Raw genomic sequence first — 20,806 nt, 5'->3', positions numbered from 1 at the left:
CTTAATTCTAAAAAAAATTAACTCTCAATATTTACACATTATATAATTTGATTTTTATTTTTTTTGCAATATTGCTTTTATTTCTGACAATGACCGTTAATTTTAAAAGAAAAAGATAAGAGTAAAATTATTAACTTGGATTTTTTTGTGTTTCATTTTTTTGTATATTTTTAATTAAATTTAATTAAAAAGTTTGTTTTTTGGAAAGAAAGTAAAACTGTAAAAAAGACCAATTTATATAATATGTAAAGATTGAGAGTTAATTTTTTAGAATTAAAATTAAATTAACATAATGTATAAAGGGTTAAATTTGCTATTATGCAAAATTTAAAAGCTTTCTTGTCATTTTTATGTTAACCATTTAACCTTTGATGACTAAAAAAGATAAAATTAAATATTTAAATGATTATTTTGTAATTTTTTATAGTTAAGTGATAAAATAAATAAATTTACCAATAGGTGACTACAGTGTGGTTTACCCCGGAAAATTCCATAAATAAAAACGAAATAAAACGCTAAACTTATTCGGCTTGTTTTATGGTTTCTCTTTCACTTATTATCGGTCTTAAGCACGTAACAAAAACCCTGACTAACGCACGCAGGCCCTCGAAGCCCACACCCTTTCTATTGGACGCCGCTCTGTTTCCTCTTTCGCATCAAAGCTCAGCAGCCATGGTTAGTGTACTTCCTTTACTTCGTTTTTCGTCATTACTTTTTATCTATCACTAATTCTCTCATTTCATTGATTTTTTTTCATTTCTTGTAATTTTTTTGGATTAAATTTGCAGTCTCAGCAACCGGATAGGAAGCCTTTGACTGAAGAAGAGCTCGAACGAAAGAAAAAGAAAGAAGAAAAGGTTCATTTGTTATTATTTTTTTCATTTTAGTTTAATTACTTCCAAATCTGGATTCGTTTATTGTTATTTATCTTTACCTATGGTTTTTTTTTTCTTTTGGTGATAGGCGAAGGAGAAGGAACTGAAGAAACAGAAGGCCTTAGAAAAAGCTGAGTTAGCCAAACTTAAGGTAACTGCAAGTCAAAATCTGCTTAAGAACTTGTAAAACTGTGCGTGTAATTAGTTTTAGGCCTCACAACTTTGGATACGATTCGAAAATAGGGCACTGATTAACTTGTTTTAAACATGATTAACATAACAAGTTAATTTGTGTTTATGTTATTCGGTTTGCATGAGAAGCATGAGATATGACCCATGGATTACATGGTTTGCTAGATGTAGCTAGTTTTGTTTTGATTTTAGCAATGTTGAAATCAATGAGTGTTTTTTTTTTCTTGTGATTCTACAAAGGCACAACAAGGATCGAATGCTCCAAAAAAGAGTGCAAAGAAGAGTGCCAAGCGAGAAGCAGATGATGAGAATCCAGAGGATTTTGTGGATCCAGAGACTCCTTCAGGCGAGAAGAAAAGACTATCTAATCAGATGGCCAAGCAATATAGTCCAGCTTCTGTGGAGAAATCGTAAGTGTTGAAAAAGTTCACAATTGGTAGATTAGATATGTTTTAAAGTTAATTTTTGTTTCAACTATTGCATTCTTTGTCTCTGTATGTTTAGATGGTATGCTTGGTGGGAGAAATCTGGGTTTTTTCAGGCTGATGCAAGCAGCTCAAAACCACCGTTTGTGATTGTATGAATCAAACTGGAATTCACCCAATTCTCTTTATTTACCCTTTTTCAAACTAAAGTGATGATTCTTTAATAACCTGACTGATTTTGCAGGTTCTTCCTCCACCAAATGTGACTGGGGCTCTGCACATTGGCCATGCACTGACTTGTGCCATAGAGGTTGCATAGTGTAATGCTACTGCTGCTAATATTTATTGGCAATTTTTTCATTGTATTTCATTTATTTCATGCAGGACACGATCATTCGTTGGAGAAGAATGTCTGGATACAATGCATTGTGGGTACCTGGCATGGATCATGCTGGGATAGCTACACAGGTTGTGTTCCTTCGGTATTTTTTTGGATCAGTTAAAGCTTAAGTTTCATTTTGTTATATTTAAGTTACTCCATTTTGCTTTTTGTTTGATATAGACAAGTATGACTTGAAGTTGCTCTAATATCTGAATTTTTCAGGTGGTTGTAGAGAAAAAGCTAAAGCGTGAAAGAGGCTTAACCAGGCATGATGTTGGTCGCGAAAATTTTGTAAATGAAGTGAGTTTTAACTCTGAAATTGAGTTTCTCTGAGTTTTAACTCTGAAATTAAGATGGAGCTATTGATTTGCTCTGCAAATATAACATCTTTATGGCCTTTTATTGATACTGCAATTATTAGGTTTGGAAGTGGAAGGATGAGTATGGTGGTACCATTCTGGGACAATTACGACGTTTGGGTGCCTCCCTTGATTGGTCCCGTGAGGTAAAATATGAATGGCAACCTTTAATAGTATAACTTTTTCTTTTCATATTGGCTGATGGGCCATGGCTATATGGTTAAATTTTTCTTTAGCTGTTTTATTAATAGCTTCTCATGTTTCTTGCTGGTTTTTCTTTTTTATTATATTATTTATTTATTTTTTCCAGTGCTTTACAATGGATGAGAAGAGGTCAAAGGCTGTGATGGAGGCTTTCAATCGGCTTTATAAGGAGGGTCTTATTTATAGGCATGTTTTATGCTGAATGATTTCTGTTCTTCTGTGATTTGATGAAATTTGTGTTGCTGACAGTAAAAATGAAGTTCATAGCATTTAGAATGATTGGTATCCTTTAAGCACAATCCTTTGTTTTTCAAATATGTTGCCTCTTCATTTCTCCATGCATTTTACAGGGATTTACGGTTAGTCAATTGGGACTGTATCTTGCGAACTGCTATCTCTGATATAGAGGTAATTCAATTTTTGGGTAAATTTTTTTTCTTCTGCATCTTTTGCTACTTCTCTTGAAGTTGCTCCATGTTTCTAGGTAGATTATACGGACATCAAAGAAAGAACTTTGTTAAAGGTACCTAGTTATGAAAAACCAGTGGAGTTTGGAGTGTTGACCTCCTTTGCTTACCCTTTGGAGGGAGAATTGGGTGAAATTGTTGTTGCCACTACTAGGGTAGAAACAATGCTTGGCGACACAGCTATAGCTATTCATCCGGAAGACAAGAGGTACAGTCATCTGCACGGGAAATTTGCCATTCACCCTTTCAACGGACGAAAACTTCCTATAATCTGTGATGCAATTCTAGTTGATCCAACTTTTGGAACTGGTGCAGTAAAGGTAAAGAGTTTTATCATAGATTTTGAGATGCTGTTGCTAACTGTGCATCTTTCCTTGTTTTGTTTACTTTTCTTGGCATTGCCTTCAATGTTGCACAGATAACTCCAGCTCATGATCCAAATGATTTTGAGGTGGGCAAGCGCCATAACCTTGTATTTATTAACATTTTCACTGATGATGGGAAAATAAATAGCAATGGTGGGGCAGATTTTGTTGGAATGCCACGGTTTAAGGCTCGTGAGGCTGTGATTGATGCATTACAGAAGAAGGTATTTGATTTTATTGATATGTATATGGGAAGAGTTATCTTTCAGTTTGAGATCATGCAAATATTCTTGTGTTATTTTCTCTGCTGCAGTAGTATTGAATCTTTGATAGTTAAATTTCTTGATTATGGGTGTGGTCACCCCTTGCATCCCATCTATGTATGTAGAAAGAATTAAACCTGCATCCATTTGGTTTAAAATGCTAATGCTCTACTCCAAACTTCAAGGTCTTTTCCCACTATGCTGGATTCACATGCAATGATATTTCACTATTGAACTCTAGTCTGGACATATTTGGTTAACTTGTGGCATCTGCAAAAAATAAATAACTAAATAAGTGCAACTAAAATTCCTAGAAAGAAGATACTAGAAGGGAGGGTAATTATGATTGCTTCCTGATTTATGGTTCTTTTATACCTTTGGGGTTTCAGTATTTCTTCAGACTTGGTGGCATTTTGCCATTTCAAGAGTTGTAATTTGAGGTGTAAAGTTATCATTTAACAACTATAAACATCGCTTTATGAGCTACGTTTTCATTCTTTGAAGGGTAATAAGACATTGATAAATGATGATTGTATATAAGGTTTGATTTACTATTGCAAGAATAAAAATATACAAGTTTATATATGTGTGTATTTATCTGTAAGAAGGAAAATAAATCTGAAATCCAAGCAAAGTCAGGCTTTAGTTATGCTTTATAAGTCAAGTACATTCTTTTTGTTGTGGGATAGATGATATATGTTACATGGACATGGGGGATGAGAGTTAGATACAAGTATGTCTCCAACCTAGGCATTGTAGTTTTCTCAAGTTAATCATGTCCAATGTATCTGTGTTGGAAAATGAGGACTCAGGATAGCACAATTGGTGAGCAATTTGAATGCATGAAAAGTCCTTAGGTTGTTGACCAATCTTTTGCCTTTTGCACGTTTATATTGTATAGCTTTTGGCATTAAATAATTTCTATTTTCATCAATGCATGATCGGAAATAATTTCTATATTAATTAATTTATTTCTTCATCTTCAGAAATTGTATCGAGGAGCTCAAAACAATGAGATGCGCCTTGGCCTTTGTTCAAGAACCAATGATGTCATTGAGCCAATGATAAAGCCCCAGTGGTATGTTAGCTGCAGCAGCATCGCGAAGGAAGCTCTTGATGCAGCCATGGATGATCAAAACAGGAAGCTTGAGTTCATTCCGAAACAGTACACTGCGGAATGGAAAAGGTACTCATTTAATATTTTTTCTTCTACTTGCTGCTAATATGTTCTAGAATAATGATCTTCTCAAGTATTATGACTTTTTTTTTTATGTTTGTTGTTGTGACATTCTCATATTTGAATTAGCTTGCTCCAATGTGATTAATCAAAGGCCTAAAAAATGTAGGAAACTATTGCTTCTAGAAATTTTAGGTTAACAATTCTTGTTGGTTTCCATCGAATGGCTCCATGGCTGACTTTATTTCTATGTCATATTCATCTTACACCATCCTGGTTTAATGGCTGCATAGCGTGAGTGATAGTTTCCAAATGATGCAGGTGGCTTGAGAACATTCGTGATTGGTGTATTTCAAGGCAGCTTTGGTGGGGTCACCGTATTCCTGCATGGTATGTTACTTTGGAAGATGATGAACTGAAGGAACTTGGTGCTTATAATGATCACTGGATAGTTGCCACCAATGAGGAACAGGCTCTAGCAGAAGCTAGGAAGAAATATTCTGGGAAGAAGTTTGAGATGTCTCAAGATCCTGATGTACTCGACACTTGGTTTTCTTCTGGTCTTTTTCCATTAACCGTGTTGGGATGGCCAGATGATACAGTTGATTTAAAAGCATTTTATCCAACATCGGTTCTTGAAACTGGCCATGACATTCTCTTCTTCTGGGTTGCTCGAATGGTTATGTTGGGAATTAAGTTGGGAGGTGATGTACCATTCAGTAAGGTGAGTGCAATCTTGTGCTTAATTGTGTACAGCACTCTTATGAGACTGCTTCAAGTTCTCTATTGACCCTAGATGATTTTCATTTTTTCAGGTTTACTTACATCCCATGATCCGAGATGCACATGGGCGTAAGATGTCAAAGTCTTTGGGAAATGTAATTGATCCTCTTGAAGTGATAAATGGGATATCACTTGAAGGTCTTCACAAGAGGCTTGAAGGGGGTAACTTGGATCCTAATGAGCTGGCCACTGCCAAAGAAGGGCAGCGGAAAGATTTTCCTAACGGTATTGCTGAATGTGGTGCTGATGCTCTCCGGTTTGCTCTTGTTTCCTACACCGCTCAGGTTCGTACTTCTACATGCTTATTCTATTATGTTATGTTTCTACTCTCATTAAACTTATTGTTCTTCTCTGAGAGACCTTGCACTTCTCAGCCTTTTTGTTTTTAAATTATTTTTTCATTTCAGTCAGATAAAATCAATTTGGATATCCTAAGAGTGGTTGGCTATCGTCAATGGTGCAACAAATTATGGAATGCTGTTCGTTTTGCCATGAGCAAACTTCCGGATGACTATACTCCTCCATCAACCATAAATCCCGAGACAATGCCTTTTAGTTGTCGCTGGATACTCTCAGTGTTAAACAAGGCTATATCGAAGACTGTATTGTCATTAAATTCATATGAATTTTCTGATGCTACGACCAGTGTGTATTCTTGGTGGCAGTATCAGTTCTGCGATATTTTCATCGAAGCAATCAAACCTTATTTTGCTGGTGATAATCCAGCTTTTTCCTCTGAAAGGAAATTTGCACAAGATGCTCTTTGGGCTTGTTTGGAAATAGGCCTGCGTTTGCTTCATCCATTTATGCCATTCATTACAGAAGAACTGTGGCAGCGCCTTCCAGGAGTAAAGAGCCACACAAAGAAAGAATCTATAATGATGTGCGATTACCCGTCACCAATAGAGGTAAGTTCCTGCTTCTTTTGGTAATAATTTTTTTGTTTTATTATCCTGAAAACTGAAAAATCATATGATAACTGAACAAAAAATTTGTGCAAGTTCGACTTTTAATTTCGGTCTTTGTGCACTGGCTTCTTTTTCCCTTTGCAGAGCTGGACAAATGAAAGGGTGGAATATGAAATGGACCTTGTAGAGTCCACTGTAAGGTCTCTTAGGTCACTTCGGGCCGAGCTGCTTGCTAAGCAGAAGAATGAAAGGTTCATAAGTGAAACACTATATATATATTCTTTTTGTTGTTTCAAATCTTCAAAGGAGTTGGCTTGTGATTGCCTTGACATAACTCACAGCAAATCTTTGTCTAATTGTATTGCATTAATTTTTTCTTTTTTAGGTTACCTGCTTTTGCATTATGTCAAAATGATGAAGTGGCGAAAATAATAAGATCTTGTGAATTAGAGATCTTAACCCTTGCCACGTTATCGTCTTTCAAGGTATTGCAGCATATTAAACACTGATGCATCGAATTCCAATTCAGAATTTTGGATTATCCTTCGATTATAGTGTTCAAATGCGGTTTTTAATGTTTTCAAATTACCAATCTCCAGGTTCTACTAAGTGGTGTGGATGATGCTCCAGCTGGATGTGCATTTGAAAATGTTAATGAAAACCTTAAAGTTTATCTTAAGGTTCATGGAACCCTAAATGCAGAAGCAGAACGCGAAAAGATTAAGAATAAAATGGATGAAATACTGAAGTAAGTTTTTTTCTATTCTAGACTTCTCATTTTATTTTGATGTACTAATGTTTGGCATCTGTATTTAATACATATCGGATGTGATTATGGAGATATGACCTTCCAAAAACTTCAAAATATATATCTTTATCAGATAGACCTATCAATTGGGCGAGTCGGATTGGTTTGGAGTTGGATCAATTCATAAACCAAGTCAATTAGGGCTTTAGGACTTTTCTAATCTTTTCAGTTCAAGTCAATTTTGAATCTGGGTAATTTGGGGTTTAGATCAATTTCGGGATCAGCTCATTTCAGGTTTGGGTCAATTTCTTGTGCTTCATTTAGGATGTTTTGGGTTCGGGTTTTTCGAGTCAGGTCCTTCAGGTTTGAATCAGTTTGGAAATTGGATCTGTTTCCAGGTTCGGACTTCATTATTGACTTTTTATGGTCAAAATGGATTGGGTCAAGTTTGCATTCAGTTTGATCAAGTCGGGTTTCTGGGTTCAGGTCAAAATATATGGAAAGAAACTTAAAGAAAATTTAATATATCGGTGTCAGGCTCATGCTCATATCTGACACTTACATTTAAGTCTGAGTAAGATAGGGCACGAATATTTTGGTCAATCTTCTCAATATAGCAAGAGATTTGCCATAACTCACAGGATCAAAATTGTTTGTTTTAACAGGCAGCAGGAGAAGCTGAAGAAGATCATCAGTGCATCAGGATATCAAGAAAAAGTTCCATCTCACATTCAAGAAGAGAATGCAACAAAGCTGGCAAAACTTCTCCAAGAATTTGAGTTTTTCAAGAAAGAAAGCGATCGTTTAGAATCTGAATCGCAGCATCAAAAGTAAGGTTAACCCCTCCCTTTTGAGTTTCTCGATTCGAATGATAATTTGAATGGCATTACACTATCTCTTCTTTTTTATGATTGTTTTGTTACTGTCTAAACCTCACCAATACTTTTGTTTATTTTTAACATTTGATGCTTGCCATGTTTGTCATACAAGAGTTTACCCAGCTAGTTAATCGTATGAAAATTTCCCACTTTGCTTATCCGATACACAGTTAATTTCACAAAACGTCCCTAAACTATATCTTTGATTTTAATTTGGTTCCTAAATTTCAATACATTCTAATTGAGTCTTAGTAGTATTAGTATTGTATCAATTAGGTCCTTTTATCAGCTTAGCCGTCAATTTAAGTGTTAAATGTCAGTTTGAACTTGAAGCACGTGAATCAAACTCTAGTCTTAAGTACTTGTGTAGTTATGGCATGGACAGTTTGATAAAATTTAAGAGTCACGTGAATCGAACTCTGAAGTCTAAGTACTTGTGTACTTATGGCATGGACAGTTTGATAAAATTTAAGAGTTATTTTCTTTTGAACATGTTGAATTGAAACTACACTTGTGTTTATTATTTGATTCATGTGATATAAATATGCTCCATGTTAAATTTAACCGGACATGTAATGCTTAAACTAATGACTAAGCTGATGGAAGGGCTTGATTAATATAATATTGATACTTTGATAAATCAATTAGAAGGTTTGAAGTTTTGAGTACTAATTTAAAATCAGGACAATAATTTGCGAACATTTAGTGGAATTAACCCATATGTATTTATGGGAATATATTTGGTATATTATTCATTGAGTTTAAAAACTCCACAAGCATAGTTCAAAAGTTGTAATGTCTGATTTGGGTTTGGCTTCCTTCCATTACCATTTTAGCCATTATTATCCTATATATGTTTAACTATCATTCGCAAGTTGACTTTGACATTCATATCCGATGGATGGCTTTTACAGAATTGAATGGTGATGATCAATATATTGTATATTAATGAATGAAAAAAAATAATGGACTTGAGTAAAAATCTCTTTTTCATATTCAATACAAGTTTAATTACTCGTTCTATTTATTTTTAAAATATCAATTAATGACTTCTTAATCTCGGTGAGTAATAATTCTCGTTTATATGTACGAGTACCGTATAGATTTATTTAACTGTGCTAAAACTCTAAAGACATATACTAAAGGGGCTTTTTTATGTAATTTTTTAAATGATATTTTGTTGAACATTAAATTTTAAATAAATTAAAAAATAACTATTTGTAAATCTAATATACGTTAAAATTATATAAAATGATTGGGTGGATTTATATTTTTATGTGCACCGTGAGTACATTTATATTGTTAATATAATGGCAGTAGCTTGATATAATGCAACTTGAAACTAAAATCAGTCGATAATAATTTCTACCTATTCGCAAATCTTGCAAACCAGTGTTAAGCATGATAATCACTTAGCAATCAACTTATTGGAATATTATAATAATTGAAAATATTATCGTAAATGGGCATATAAATAATCGATTGTGGATAAGATTTGTTAAATTAATCGAATTCGAGAACTCGATCAAGTCATTGTTATTATATAATTCACTGATGATTTCGTTTATTCATTTAAGGTTTATTTAATAAATTATTCAAGATTAGACTACAATTTCTTTTTTGTTTTTTAAATTTTGAACTAAATTTTGGGATGGCAATGAAATAAGATGGATTAGTAGGAAAAAGGGAGCAAATGAGGCATGGGTAAGTTAGGAGAAGAAGGAATGTTGGTTGCTTCGGTTTTTCTTTGGACTTCGTTGTCTCCTATTTCGAGATATTATGGATTGAGTTGTTTTTAATGAGTTAGAGGCAAGTAACCTGATATTATAGGCTTAAGTAGAGTGGTGTTATGATGTGTTTCTAATAATCTTATATAAAATGTGGTAGTTAAGACTTGTCAAAAAGTTGCGAGTATAAGGGTTCTCACAAAGGGGTCTGCGCGAAAGGTCTATATGTATTATTTGAGGGCTGTGATTAGAGGTGTTCATGAGTTGGACTAGGTTAGATTCAAGCTGAGTGTTGTCATAATATTAATATATTTTATGCTTACCTCAAGTTCGATTTAACCTGAAATATAGACATAAAATTTTGTCTAATATCACCCATATTTATACATGACTAACTTAATATTTTAAATTTACCTATATATATTTTTTTGTTTTCTTTAAACATTTAATAAATTTATATATATAATTATCTTAACTTTTTTTAATATTTATGTTATAGCATTATATATTATTATAGATTTAATTTTTGTATGTTATAAATTATATAATATAATAAATTATACACATGCAAGATGATCAAGCTGAGCTCGAGGTCGATAACTTGATTTATGAACAAATCCTCTCAAAATTATTTATTATAATATTAACATTTTTACTAAATTCTCTCAAATTTTATATAAATTTGTATTTTAAATAGATACCAACTAATGAGCAAATCTAGTGTAACTTAAACCCAAAAATAAATAAACAAATAAATATGTTGAAAAACCCTACCATCTTAAAAACGCTTCGTTAAACCCCTACTCTCGAAACTCTTTTCAGCTTGCTCTGGTATTTTTACTCATCGGAGCAAATTACAAACAGCCATAGCTGCTAAGTGAAAAAGAAAAAGAAAATGGAGCAAGTGGTGGGTGAAAGGGAAGCCGAAGAGTTCACAGTGGTCGCAAGGAAGCCTTACTTCGGTCTCCCAACTGCGTGCCCTATTTGTTTGCCGCTTTTCATTTATCTCAAGCTTGCCCACTTTCCCTTTCGTTTGTCTTTCAATTCAATCTTCCCTGATTCAGGTTTTTTCTTTCTTTTTCCTACATTTCAGTTGGGTTTCTTTTAATTTTAACTTTCTATTTAATTGTCAATTAAATTCAAATTGGATGGATGCTGAGCTAAAATAAATTCTGGGGCTGCAGCAACATTGCCTATCTTTAGTTTTCACACACACAGATGTTCTTAGCTTTGTTGGTTATACAATTTGGTTTATGTATGTATGTGATTCAATTGGGTTTCTTTAATTTTAACTCTCTTTTCTTTAATTGTCAATTAAATACAAATTGGATGGACGTTGAGCTAAAATAAATGCTGGGGGTGCATTAACATTGCTTATCTTTAATTTTCATACATACGCATATATTGGGTAGTTTGGTTCTCTTAGCTTTATTGGCTTTATACAATTTGGTTTATGACACACTATTATTATTATTATTTAATAAAAGCAGAATAGTCATTCAAGTTGTAAATTGGATATATATGTATGTAATTCAATTGGGTTTCTTTTGTTATAATGTCTTTCTTTAATTGCTCAGCTAAAATAAATGCTGGGGTGGATCAACTTTGCCTACCTTTAGTTTTAGTTTTCTTTAATATATATAGATGTATGTATAGGATATGTGTGTATATATATAGGGTTGTTTGAATCTCATGGCATTGTTGGTTATACAAGGTAGTTTATGACACTCTACAATCTTTTATTTATAAAAGTGAAATAGTTCTTCAAATTGTAAATTGGATATATGTATGTGTGTATGTATTAATTTAAGGGCGTCACTTTAACCAGTAGGACTGCTAGCCATTCACACTCCAATTGCTGTGAATATTGGCCTTAGAGAGAGTTAAAAAGCAAAATAGGAGCTCTAACATCACTTTATGGCTGCTATTTAAAATTAGAGTTTTGAGCTACCATTGAGCCAAATATCAGTTAAGAACTTAACTGCTATAAACTGTAATAAGTAATAACCACTTAAAACATTAAAAATTTCAAGGGTGTTGCTTGAGGGTTGCTTTTGTAAATCTAGATTGAGGTTTTGGGAGGATAAATTGGGTGCGTTGCTTCACTACTACGGTAAATTTTCAATTGGGAGCACAGCCTTTTTTTTTTCTAGATAAAAACTCTCTTAAACAATCTTCTTGGCATGTTCTTATAGCATGCTCTTTTGGGACATATGTAAAGCTTGAAATTGATGTTCACCTCTATTTTTGTGTTTTTGTGAACCAGACAATGATCTTACTTTTATGTAATGTTAAGTATGGGGGCATAGTATTGGAATATGTCAGTCAACCTCACATCATTGTTAAAGGTTTTGTTGGTGGTGTTTTCACTGTTTAAAAGATTGGTTGAAGCCCCTTATTTTTCTGATAGCACTAGTGGTCACTATCTGATGACCTGCTTATAGCTATAATATTTTACTGTCATATGTCTCTATCACGAGTATCTGTATGTAAATTGTGTTTGTCACATGCAAGCGTGTACTTGGGTAAATAGACATATCCATGTTAATGCTTTTTTTTAATAAATTTCTGTCAGATCAAATTCCTTATGTTGAATCTGGTACTTATGTTGCCTACAACAACGAGAATAGTGGGGTTGTTGAGTGTTTAAAGAAAGATGGTATCGTTGATCTGGACTCTGAATTCCAATCTGCCCCGGATTGGGTATCGATACAAGCTATGATTAACTCTTGGTTAGCTGATGCATTGACGTACGAACTATGGGTGGGTACCGATGGAAGATCAGCCTACAAGATTTATTATTCTGATCTTTCATGGCCAATAGGAAAAGTTCTTTTCCTAAAGCAAGTGTATAGTGTTAAACAACGTCTTGGAATTACTAAAGACAATGCCGAACACAGAGAAGATGAGGTCCCACTTTTCCCTTCAATTTTTCCATATTTTTTCTTCCCTCTCTTTCTCTCTTGTGTTACTCTACCTGCATGTACACGTTAAATCATGCAATGCTTGCATTCGCGCTACCAAGAAAATGTACCATGTGCTTTAATATACTGATGATCATGTGCGGTGAGGGTTGGTACTAGATTTTCAGAATTGCACTTCTTTATATTCTATCTGTGGGCAGATTTACAGGAGAGCAAAAATTGCTTATGGTGCTCTATCTACTAAGTTAGGAGAACAGAACTTCCTCTTTGATGATAGGTAATTCCTTTTGGTATCCTGGCATAGATATTAAAATCTGTTGGCTGTAGAAATTTTAGTTTCTCAAATAGTATTTTACTCAAACCTAATGATATAGGCAGCTGGATTATTACATGTTTGCAGGCCATCAAGCTTGGATGCAACTTTTCTCGGACATGTTCTTGTCACCCTTCATGCACTACCTGTGAGTTACCTCAGAGGCTATACTATTTCACTCATTTTTTTATCTCTGAAAGATTATTTTGGTAATTACATGGTTGATTTAAATCATTATAAATTCTTAAACTTGGATTTAAATGTCTTTCGTGTTCTCCTTCGGAGTAGTTTTTGCATCTGCTAAACATTCAATTATCTGAAAAAAACTTGAGTCACAAGGAAGATGAATACTGGCTAAACCTGGCTGTTGATGGGAGCAACACTAATTCACGTAGCTGTATACTGTTGTAGTAATGGAAGCATTCATGCTGATTATATTTACTGCAATAATCTTTATAGCTTTTGCTAATAAATGATGTGTTTGTACTACAAATTCCTTCATTTGCATGACAGATATTCTTAATATGTATAATTTATGTCGAATATAAGCGTCATTTAATATATTTTGTGGAAATTATGAACAATTTGATAGGTTCTTATAACAACAGTTATATGGTACCTGATGCCTGATGGTGTATATTAATATTGTAATGACTGTCGCTGCTTTGATCTGAAGACAGAAATTATGAGTTTAGGACTGCTTTTGTTATAATGGCATATTAAGTTAGATCATTCTGTAGGTCCTTGTTATAATGGCATAGTGATGATTGACTTTTGGAATTATTTTTTTATTTTAATCATGATTTTGAGTTAGTATCTGCTAAAGATATTTCCTCTTGAAAGGAAAAGAAACATAAGTTGAAATCATGGGAGAATTCAAATTAGGATATTGAAGATCCTTTGTATGAATAACACAGTTTCTATAGTACAGAACTTTTCCCCTTAACCTCTTTAAAACATGTTCCTTTGCAATTCTTCACCACCAGGACACGTCAGTGCTCCGAAGCAAACTCTTGGAGCATGACAATATTGTCAGATATGCCGAAAAACTTAAAACAGAGTTGATAGAGTCTGGTTCATCATCTTCTGGTCCACAATTTCGCTCAGTCCCTTCATCGTCAACTCCGAGAAAAGGTCCCTCAAATTGGAGTAAGTTACTGCACCCAAAAGTATCTTTTTCTTTCTTTCGTTTTTCCTTTTGTTAATTTGTTAATATTACTTTGCTTGGTTGCTTTCTGGTCTTGGCCTTCATCAACTTCATATGTTAATCATTTTTCGGTAAGAGTACCACGGAAGCTCCTATACTAGGAGTTAGACTGCATTTTGATTCTACTACTTAAAAAATGGTCAAATTAGTCCTTGCACATTAGGTCAAAAAAACAAATTGGTTATTTTTATTAAAAATTTCGTTCATTTGTACCGTTAAAAACTGGTCTGGTTAATGGAATAACCAAACAATGACACGTTGTGTGCCACGTGTATGTCATGCTGATATACATAGACCAGTTTTTAACAGTAGAAATAAATAGAAGGACCAGTTTGCTTTTTGATCTAACATACAAAGACTATATTGCCCTTTTTTGTAGTAGAAGGGGCAAAATGCAATCCGACTCCTAGTACAAGGGCCTTCATGGTACTTTTACCTCAATATTCTAGTCTACAATTTACAGTTACAGAACTTATCCCTTTATAACCATTCAAAATGAAAAGAATCATGATTAATTGACTGCTATTGATGTTTTGAATGTTCTGCTGGTGATATAAGGAATGATCCAGTTCTTCGTTTGTAGAAAATGGTTGTCAACTAACCTTAAAGAGTGGGCTAGGGCGCTCATTAGCAGAAACCCTATTTATCTTGGTAAACCTTAGTATTGAAATAAGCATGGTTCGCTTTTGTCCCCAACTAGGTTCAAAGCCGAAGAGCAAGCCTAAAAGGGAGAAAACAGAGGAGGAGAAAACTTTTAAGAGGAGGGCGAAATATTTTCTAGCTGCACAGCTACTCGCGGTTCTGCTTTTCCTCTCTGTGATGGGCGGTTATGATTCTGGCGACCTGGAGCTCGACGACGAAGATGAAGGCATCTCTTTCAATTGAAACAAATCTCTCAGTTACGGGTACTCATTACTGACATTTTTCCCATTATTAGTTACAATGTTAGTGGTCTGTTGAGGTTGAGCTATTAGTATTTGCATTAACATTGTGGTAAAAAATAAGAACATACATTTAAAGATATGATTTATACAATATTTAGGCAGCATTTTTTGGTTTGAACCTTTGTACTTCATGTGTTGTATTTTTTTTTTTTAAATTTTGCTTTGAGATAAATTAATGAAGGGAATAAATAGCCTATATTAGAGGGGTCATTTGAAACTTTTGTTAGACTTCTTCATTATAGAAGTAACCGTATTCGACACCCGTATTAGGATATAAGAGGGGATATGACCTCCTAAATACATAGAAAATCTTAAAAGAACTTAAAAGGATTGAACATAACATATTCATGTCTGACAAACACCGGTATTGGATACATGTATCTGACATTTATTAGAATATGGGTATGGAGATATGATCATGGTTATCTAAATCGGACCTGTCTAGCTGTTTGGACCGGTTGAATTAGGAATCGATCGGGATATCAGTTCAGAGAAAAACTTTTAGACTGATTGAAGAACAAATCTATACAGGCTGATTGAACCATGCTAAGATTTGAATATATTTTTATTTTTTATGAATTTTTAATGATTTATTTAATCAAATTGTCCGGACTAGTGACTTGATTGGTTCAACCATTGGTCTGATAAAGAAAACATCGAATATGATCCCCTAATACAAAGAAAAACTTGAAAAGCTTGAAAATACTAATGCCCGACAAATGCCCGTATTTAGATACTCGTATTCGACATTTAATAGGATACGGGTTTAGAGATATGACCCCCTATGGGACATTCATTTGTATTTGACATTTATTGAGATCTAGGTTTATGTCATACAAGCATTCGTATTTGTATACGACATATCTGATATATAATTACGAGGATATGACCTTATGAAAACATGGAAAAACTTAAAAAGATCGTAGGTACACATGTTGGGCAAACACCTGTATTTATCACTAACAACTAGCACTAGAATCTGAGTAATATAGAAACCATCGGTGCTGCAATAATGCATTTGATTATGTTGGTAAGGTTCACCAGCTGAGATACAAGACTGCCATTTTTGTTGGCATTTTAGCTCTTTTAGGTATGCAACAGTATATATTAGTAATCACTCAACTATGTATTATTTATTATTTTTTATCATTCTACTATGAAAAGTTATAAAATGGTCATCCAATTATTTAATTTTGTCTTTTGGTCATCCAATTATCTTGAAATTTTTGGTGTTTTCATTTTTACTTAAGTCGGCTAGTGATCAAAAAGACAAAATTAAATAATTAGGTAATAATTTTGTAATTTTTCATTGTTGGATAATCAAAAAAGAAAAAAAAAACCATAGGTGAATGATTACTAATGTAGTTTACACTAATTATATGAACTTTCTAGTAGATTATGAGATTGGACTATGATTACAAGTGTGACCAAACATGAAATATTTTGGCAATTCCAACTAGAAAGATCAAAGATAAGCAATCAAATTGCTCTATTTAAGTTAAAAGGTAAATAATAATAATAATAATAATAATAATAATAATAATAATAATAATAATAATAATAATATTATTATTATTATTATTATTATTATTAGTATTATTATTATAGAAGTCTAATTCGGGCAGCTCATTGGAAAATTCAAGGAGCTAATTTTCATATAAGAAGAAAAATTGAAGCCAAAGTTTGAAAATAAAACCAAAGTCAGGTTATGTATGAAAATTTTATATATTGAATTTTGGATTTTTGAGTTTCAAAATTAATATAAAATTTCATAATAATAAAAACCATAAATAAAATTTTGAGCTTAAAATGAGAGTAAGTCTAGATTGAAAATGCTTCTATAGTTTAGATTGAGTAAGGCTTGAACTTCAGGTTTCAAAATATTTAAAAATTTAACTTACATTTTAAATGTCATAGATTTACATCCCTCCAAAAGAACATAACTTCACGGATCTTTACCCAAGAGATCAATTAAGAGTGTAAATGAAACATTGATGTTTACAAGTTACTCGAGTTTTACTTGAAATAAACTCAATTCGATAATTATCAAACTAAGTAGTTCAAGTTATTGATAAAGTCAAATTTGAACTAGTAATACTTCACTCGAATACCCATAAACCTCATCAAGCTTTTCATTTTTATATATGTTTTAAATATTATTATATTATTAAATTATTTTATTGTCATTAACATATATTATTAACCCTAAGCTTAATTATTAAGTCGAATTTAAGCTTTAATACATATAAGCTTAATCAAATTTGAGTTTGAGCTTTAGTACAAAAATTGATAAACAAGATTACTCGAGCTTGAGCTCCAGTAGCTCGATATATCTTGAGATTAACCAAGCTTTAGGGGTGAATGTAAGGGTAGCAAGCAGTTTCCTTGCCTCCCCTCCAAAAAAGATAAAACCATGCAATTTTATACCTTTATGTATAACGAAAATTTAACATATGATAAAATTATACTTTGAGCCCCCAAAAATAAAAAAAAAATTGCTCAATTCCTTTGGAATTTATGAAATTAGAAATTAATAAATGATAAAATAATATTTTGACTAGAGATGCTCGTGGACAGAGTCAAACCGGGTTTAGGGTCGGACCTATGCAAGGTATCTAGACCAATTTTCCAAGCTTAAGCCCAGCCCAACCCACCCTATTTAAGAAAGGTAATCTTGGGTCCAACCCAGACTGCTCATATTTGATTTTTTTAAGATTTGTTTTTATTTAAAAATAATTTTTAAAAAATATAATACACTAAGTGCTCTAAAAACACTAAAATAAAAAAAACTTTTAACGCATTAAAAAGTATTTATATTAAAAAACAGTTCCATAAATATAATAAATATTTTATTATATTAAAAAATAAATATAAATATAATAAATATTTCATTGTATTAAATATTATTTTTAAAGTTTTATATTTTAGGTTGGGTTATTTAGTTGGGCAAGTGGTTTTTTTTTACTTTTTATTTTGGGTAATGAGTTTAATTGTCATAAGGTTAGTGATTTAATATAAATATAAATATATATAATTATTATTTAACATATATAATTAATATAATATTTTTTATAACATAAAATATTCAGGTTGGGTCAGGCAAAAAACTTTCCCAAGGCCCGACCCATATATAAAACAAGATTTAAAATTTACCCAAGCTCATTTTTCGGACCTTATGTTTTATCCAAATCCTCTCATTTTTTGAGCGGGCCTTCGAGCCTAGGAGAGTAACCCAACCCATGAGCAAACTTAATTTTGACTTCTTTCAAATTTACAATTTAATCCTGAACCCTATTAAAAAAGATTTTCTAAATTTACCCTACTAAGTTTAAAAATAAATATTTGATCCAGTTTATCCAACTATAAATTTCGAATAGAAGTAACCAATATTCAAATCCAAACACTAAAAGTCGTCAGAAAAATGTGAACATAAAAATGGTCATTTATTGGTCTTTACTCCGTCAAACACGACATTCATAAACTAGGCTTTTGATTGACATTGACTTTGATGCTATCATATAATAATACTTTCCACAAATGAATTAATTTGATTGGTTCATTTATGTAATAATTATAAAAAAATAATTATTTTAAGAATTTTTAGGTCAATTCGCTCCTTAATATTCCAACTTTTCTGGAGACTCCAAGTCAATTTTCATCTATTAATTTATTGCACTATTTTTATATTAATAAAAAAATTGTCATATAAAAGAACAATGTTTTCTGTAATTTAATTTTTTAAACCGTATTAAATGTGTTATACGTTTATATAAATTTTAACGGGTAGACTATAAGAATAATTATTTTTATTTGTCTCAGATTACATTTTAGTCACTTATGTTTGAAATGTTACGTTTTAGTCACTTATGTTATCGTTTTGTTACGAAGTGATTATTTTACCGTTAAACCCTGTTATCTCCCTAACGGTAGCTCTACTTGGCAGTCTAATTGGGTTTTAAATGCCAATTCAGATGTCCAGTTGCTGGGATGAAAATATGTTTTTAATTAAATAAATTTATTTTGGATTGCCATGTAGGACATCCGAGTTGGCATTTAAAATCCATTTGGATTGCCACGTAGGACCGTCGTTAGGGAGGTAACGGAGCTTAACTGTAGAGTGATCACTTCGTAATAAAAACGATAACGTAAGTGATTAAAATGTAACATTTCAAACATAAGTGACTAAAATATAATTTGAGACAAACAAAAATGACTATTTTTGTAATTTACCCAAATTTTAACATATCAATAATTCGCATAATAAAATTATTTTAAATTTAACATCTGTTTTTTATTTGTCATTTTAGCCTTAATTTTTTATCACTTTAATTTTTAATTTTTAAAATTTAGTAAAATCATTTCCTTCTATAAAAAAATTGATTGAACTGTTATAATTTTAACGGTAGATTAATGTGAATATTATTTGAATTTTTAATAATTTTTATATGTTTTTTAATTTTTATAAAATACACGTTGATTACTATGCGGGCTACCACGTCATTGTTATTAAAACTTAACCTTCCGGTCAAAAAGTTCGTAAAAAAAATAATTTGACTAAATTTTACATGTTGAAAGTTAAAGTAATAAAAAAATTAAAATCGAAATGCCAAAAGAGATAAATGTTAAGAGCTAAATTTATTATCATATTGTACTTTTTATTTTTTATATTATATTATATTTTATCATGTTATTAATTATTTATTGAATACATTTCTAACAAGCATGCAATTATGATAATCTACGTTATTAAATTTATGTTTCGAATTGAATGGTAAAGAGTTTAATATTTTTTTACGTAAAAATTTTATGTTCGAATTTGATGGATAAAGAAAACAATATTGGAAGAGCTTTGCTCCCGGCTTAAGGATCCCGACTTGGCTCCACTAGAGTTCGATAGAACTCGATATGATTACCGAATATTGAAAGATCTTGGATCTATATGTATTTAAAAAATAAGTTACCTAAAATGCCTACCAAATCTTATCTGGATGAGACGCACAAAACATGTAAAGACAAAGGGTATATTTGTCGTTTCATTCCTTCAAGGCAACGACCAATGACACGTTCAAACTTCAAAGCCTCGTAATCGTCGTATATACTTCGATTCTAAGAGCAACAAACATGTTGGAGCCTGGGGGAAAGATTGTTTCACGCGCTTTGGCCTCGCGTGCGTACGTTTATCTCACTATTTTTTAATATTATTAAAAGTAATTTTATTTTATTTTTTTGTCTAAAATTCTAGCTACATTGAATCCTGGTTAAATTAAAATTCGAGTCGGACCGAACTCTTGACCAAGAGTAAAAAAATTTCAATATCATCTTCTCTATCCACGAGACTCAGATTTAAAACCTTAGATAAATTAACATCAAATTTTTTATCACCTCATTTAATAAATCTCGATAGTTTTATTAGGTAAAATTACAATTGAGACCCCTATACTAAGAAACAAACTGCATTTTGCTTTCTTTACTAAAAAAATAGGTAAATTGGTCTTTTTTGGTTAGAAATATATATTTTTTATTGTTAAAAACTGTTGTGGTAGATGAAATAACCAGATAGTTACACATGACGTGCCACGTGTACATCATACTAACGTATAGGAAACATTTTTTAATAGCAAAAATAAACGAAATTTTTAACAGAATGGCTATTTGTTCTTTTATA

At 32.1% G+C, this 20,806-nt stretch overlaps 2 protein-coding genes across 2 annotated transcripts; both read left to right on the top strand.

Annotated features, from left to right (window-relative positions):
- The first annotated feature begins 526 nt into the window (after positions 1-526).
- Positions 527-8,184, top strand: LOC107919858 (valine--tRNA ligase, mitochondrial 1). Its single transcript, XM_016849258.2, has 21 exons — positions 527-675; positions 789-857; positions 964-1,026; positions 1,308-1,477; positions 1,572-1,644; positions 1,737-1,802; positions 1,877-1,960; positions 2,097-2,174; positions 2,296-2,379; positions 2,544-2,623; positions 2,788-2,845; positions 2,922-3,224; positions 3,323-3,493; positions 4,519-4,718; positions 5,031-5,433; positions 5,525-5,776; positions 5,900-6,400; positions 6,545-6,651; positions 6,786-6,885; positions 7,000-7,148; positions 7,814-8,184. The coding sequence occupies exons 1-21, from the start codon at positions 538-540 to the stop codon at positions 7,980-7,982; spliced, it is 3,318 nt and encodes a 1,105-aa protein (XP_016704747.2). The 5' UTR covers positions 527-537; the 3' UTR covers positions 7,983-8,184.
- A 2,293-nt stretch (positions 8,185-10,477) lies between these two features.
- LOC107920723 (mitochondrial outer membrane import complex protein METAXIN) lies at positions 10,478-15,256 on the top strand. Its single transcript, XM_016850556.2, has 6 exons — positions 10,478-10,817; positions 12,329-12,663; positions 12,878-12,954; positions 13,078-13,138; positions 13,977-14,139; positions 14,898-15,256. Exons 1-6 carry the CDS (start codon positions 10,649-10,651, stop codon positions 15,080-15,082), a joined length of 990 nt encoding a protein of 329 aa, XP_016706045.1. The 5' UTR covers positions 10,478-10,648; the 3' UTR covers positions 15,083-15,256.
- Positions 15,257-20,806: the final 5,550 nt, after the last annotated feature.

This window comes from Gossypium hirsutum, chromosome D08, assembly GCF_007990345.1.
Source record: "Gossypium hirsutum isolate 1008001.06 chromosome D08, Gossypium_hirsutum_v2.1, whole genome shotgun sequence".
Classification (NCBI taxonomy): Eukaryota; Viridiplantae; Streptophyta; class Magnoliopsida; order Malvales; family Malvaceae; genus Gossypium; species Gossypium hirsutum.
Note: the sequence above shows the minus strand (reverse complement) of the source record. Positions and strands in the feature narration are given on the sequence as shown.

What these genes read in the sequence shown, in the direction of transcription:
- LOC107919858 (XM_016849258.2), top strand. Translation starts at nt 538, where the DNA reads ATGGTTTCTCTTTCACTTATTATCGGTCTTAAGCACGTAACAAAAACC. An exon ending in ATCAAAGCTCAGCAGCCATG is followed by an intron (nt 676 to 788) that starts GTTAGTGTACTT and finishes TTAAATTTGCAG; the next exon opens with TCTCAGCAACCGGATAGGAA. An exon ending in GTGATGTACCATTCAGTAAG is followed by an intron (nt 5,434 to 5,524) that starts GTGAGTGCAATC and finishes TCATTTTTTCAG; the next exon opens with GTTTACTTACATCCCATGAT.
- LOC107920723 (XM_016850556.2), top strand. Translation starts at nt 10,649, where the DNA reads ATGGAGCAAGTGGTGGGTGAAAGGGAAGCCGAAGAGTTCACAGTGGTC. An exon ending in AACTTCCTCTTTGATGATAG is followed by an intron (nt 12,955 to 13,077) that starts GTAATTCCTTTT and finishes ACATGTTTGCAG; the next exon opens with GCCATCAAGCTTGGATGCAA. An exon ending in TCACCCTTCATGCACTACCT is followed by an intron (nt 13,139 to 13,976) that starts GTGAGTTACCTC and finishes CTTCACCACCAG; the next exon opens with GACACGTCAGTGCTCCGAAG.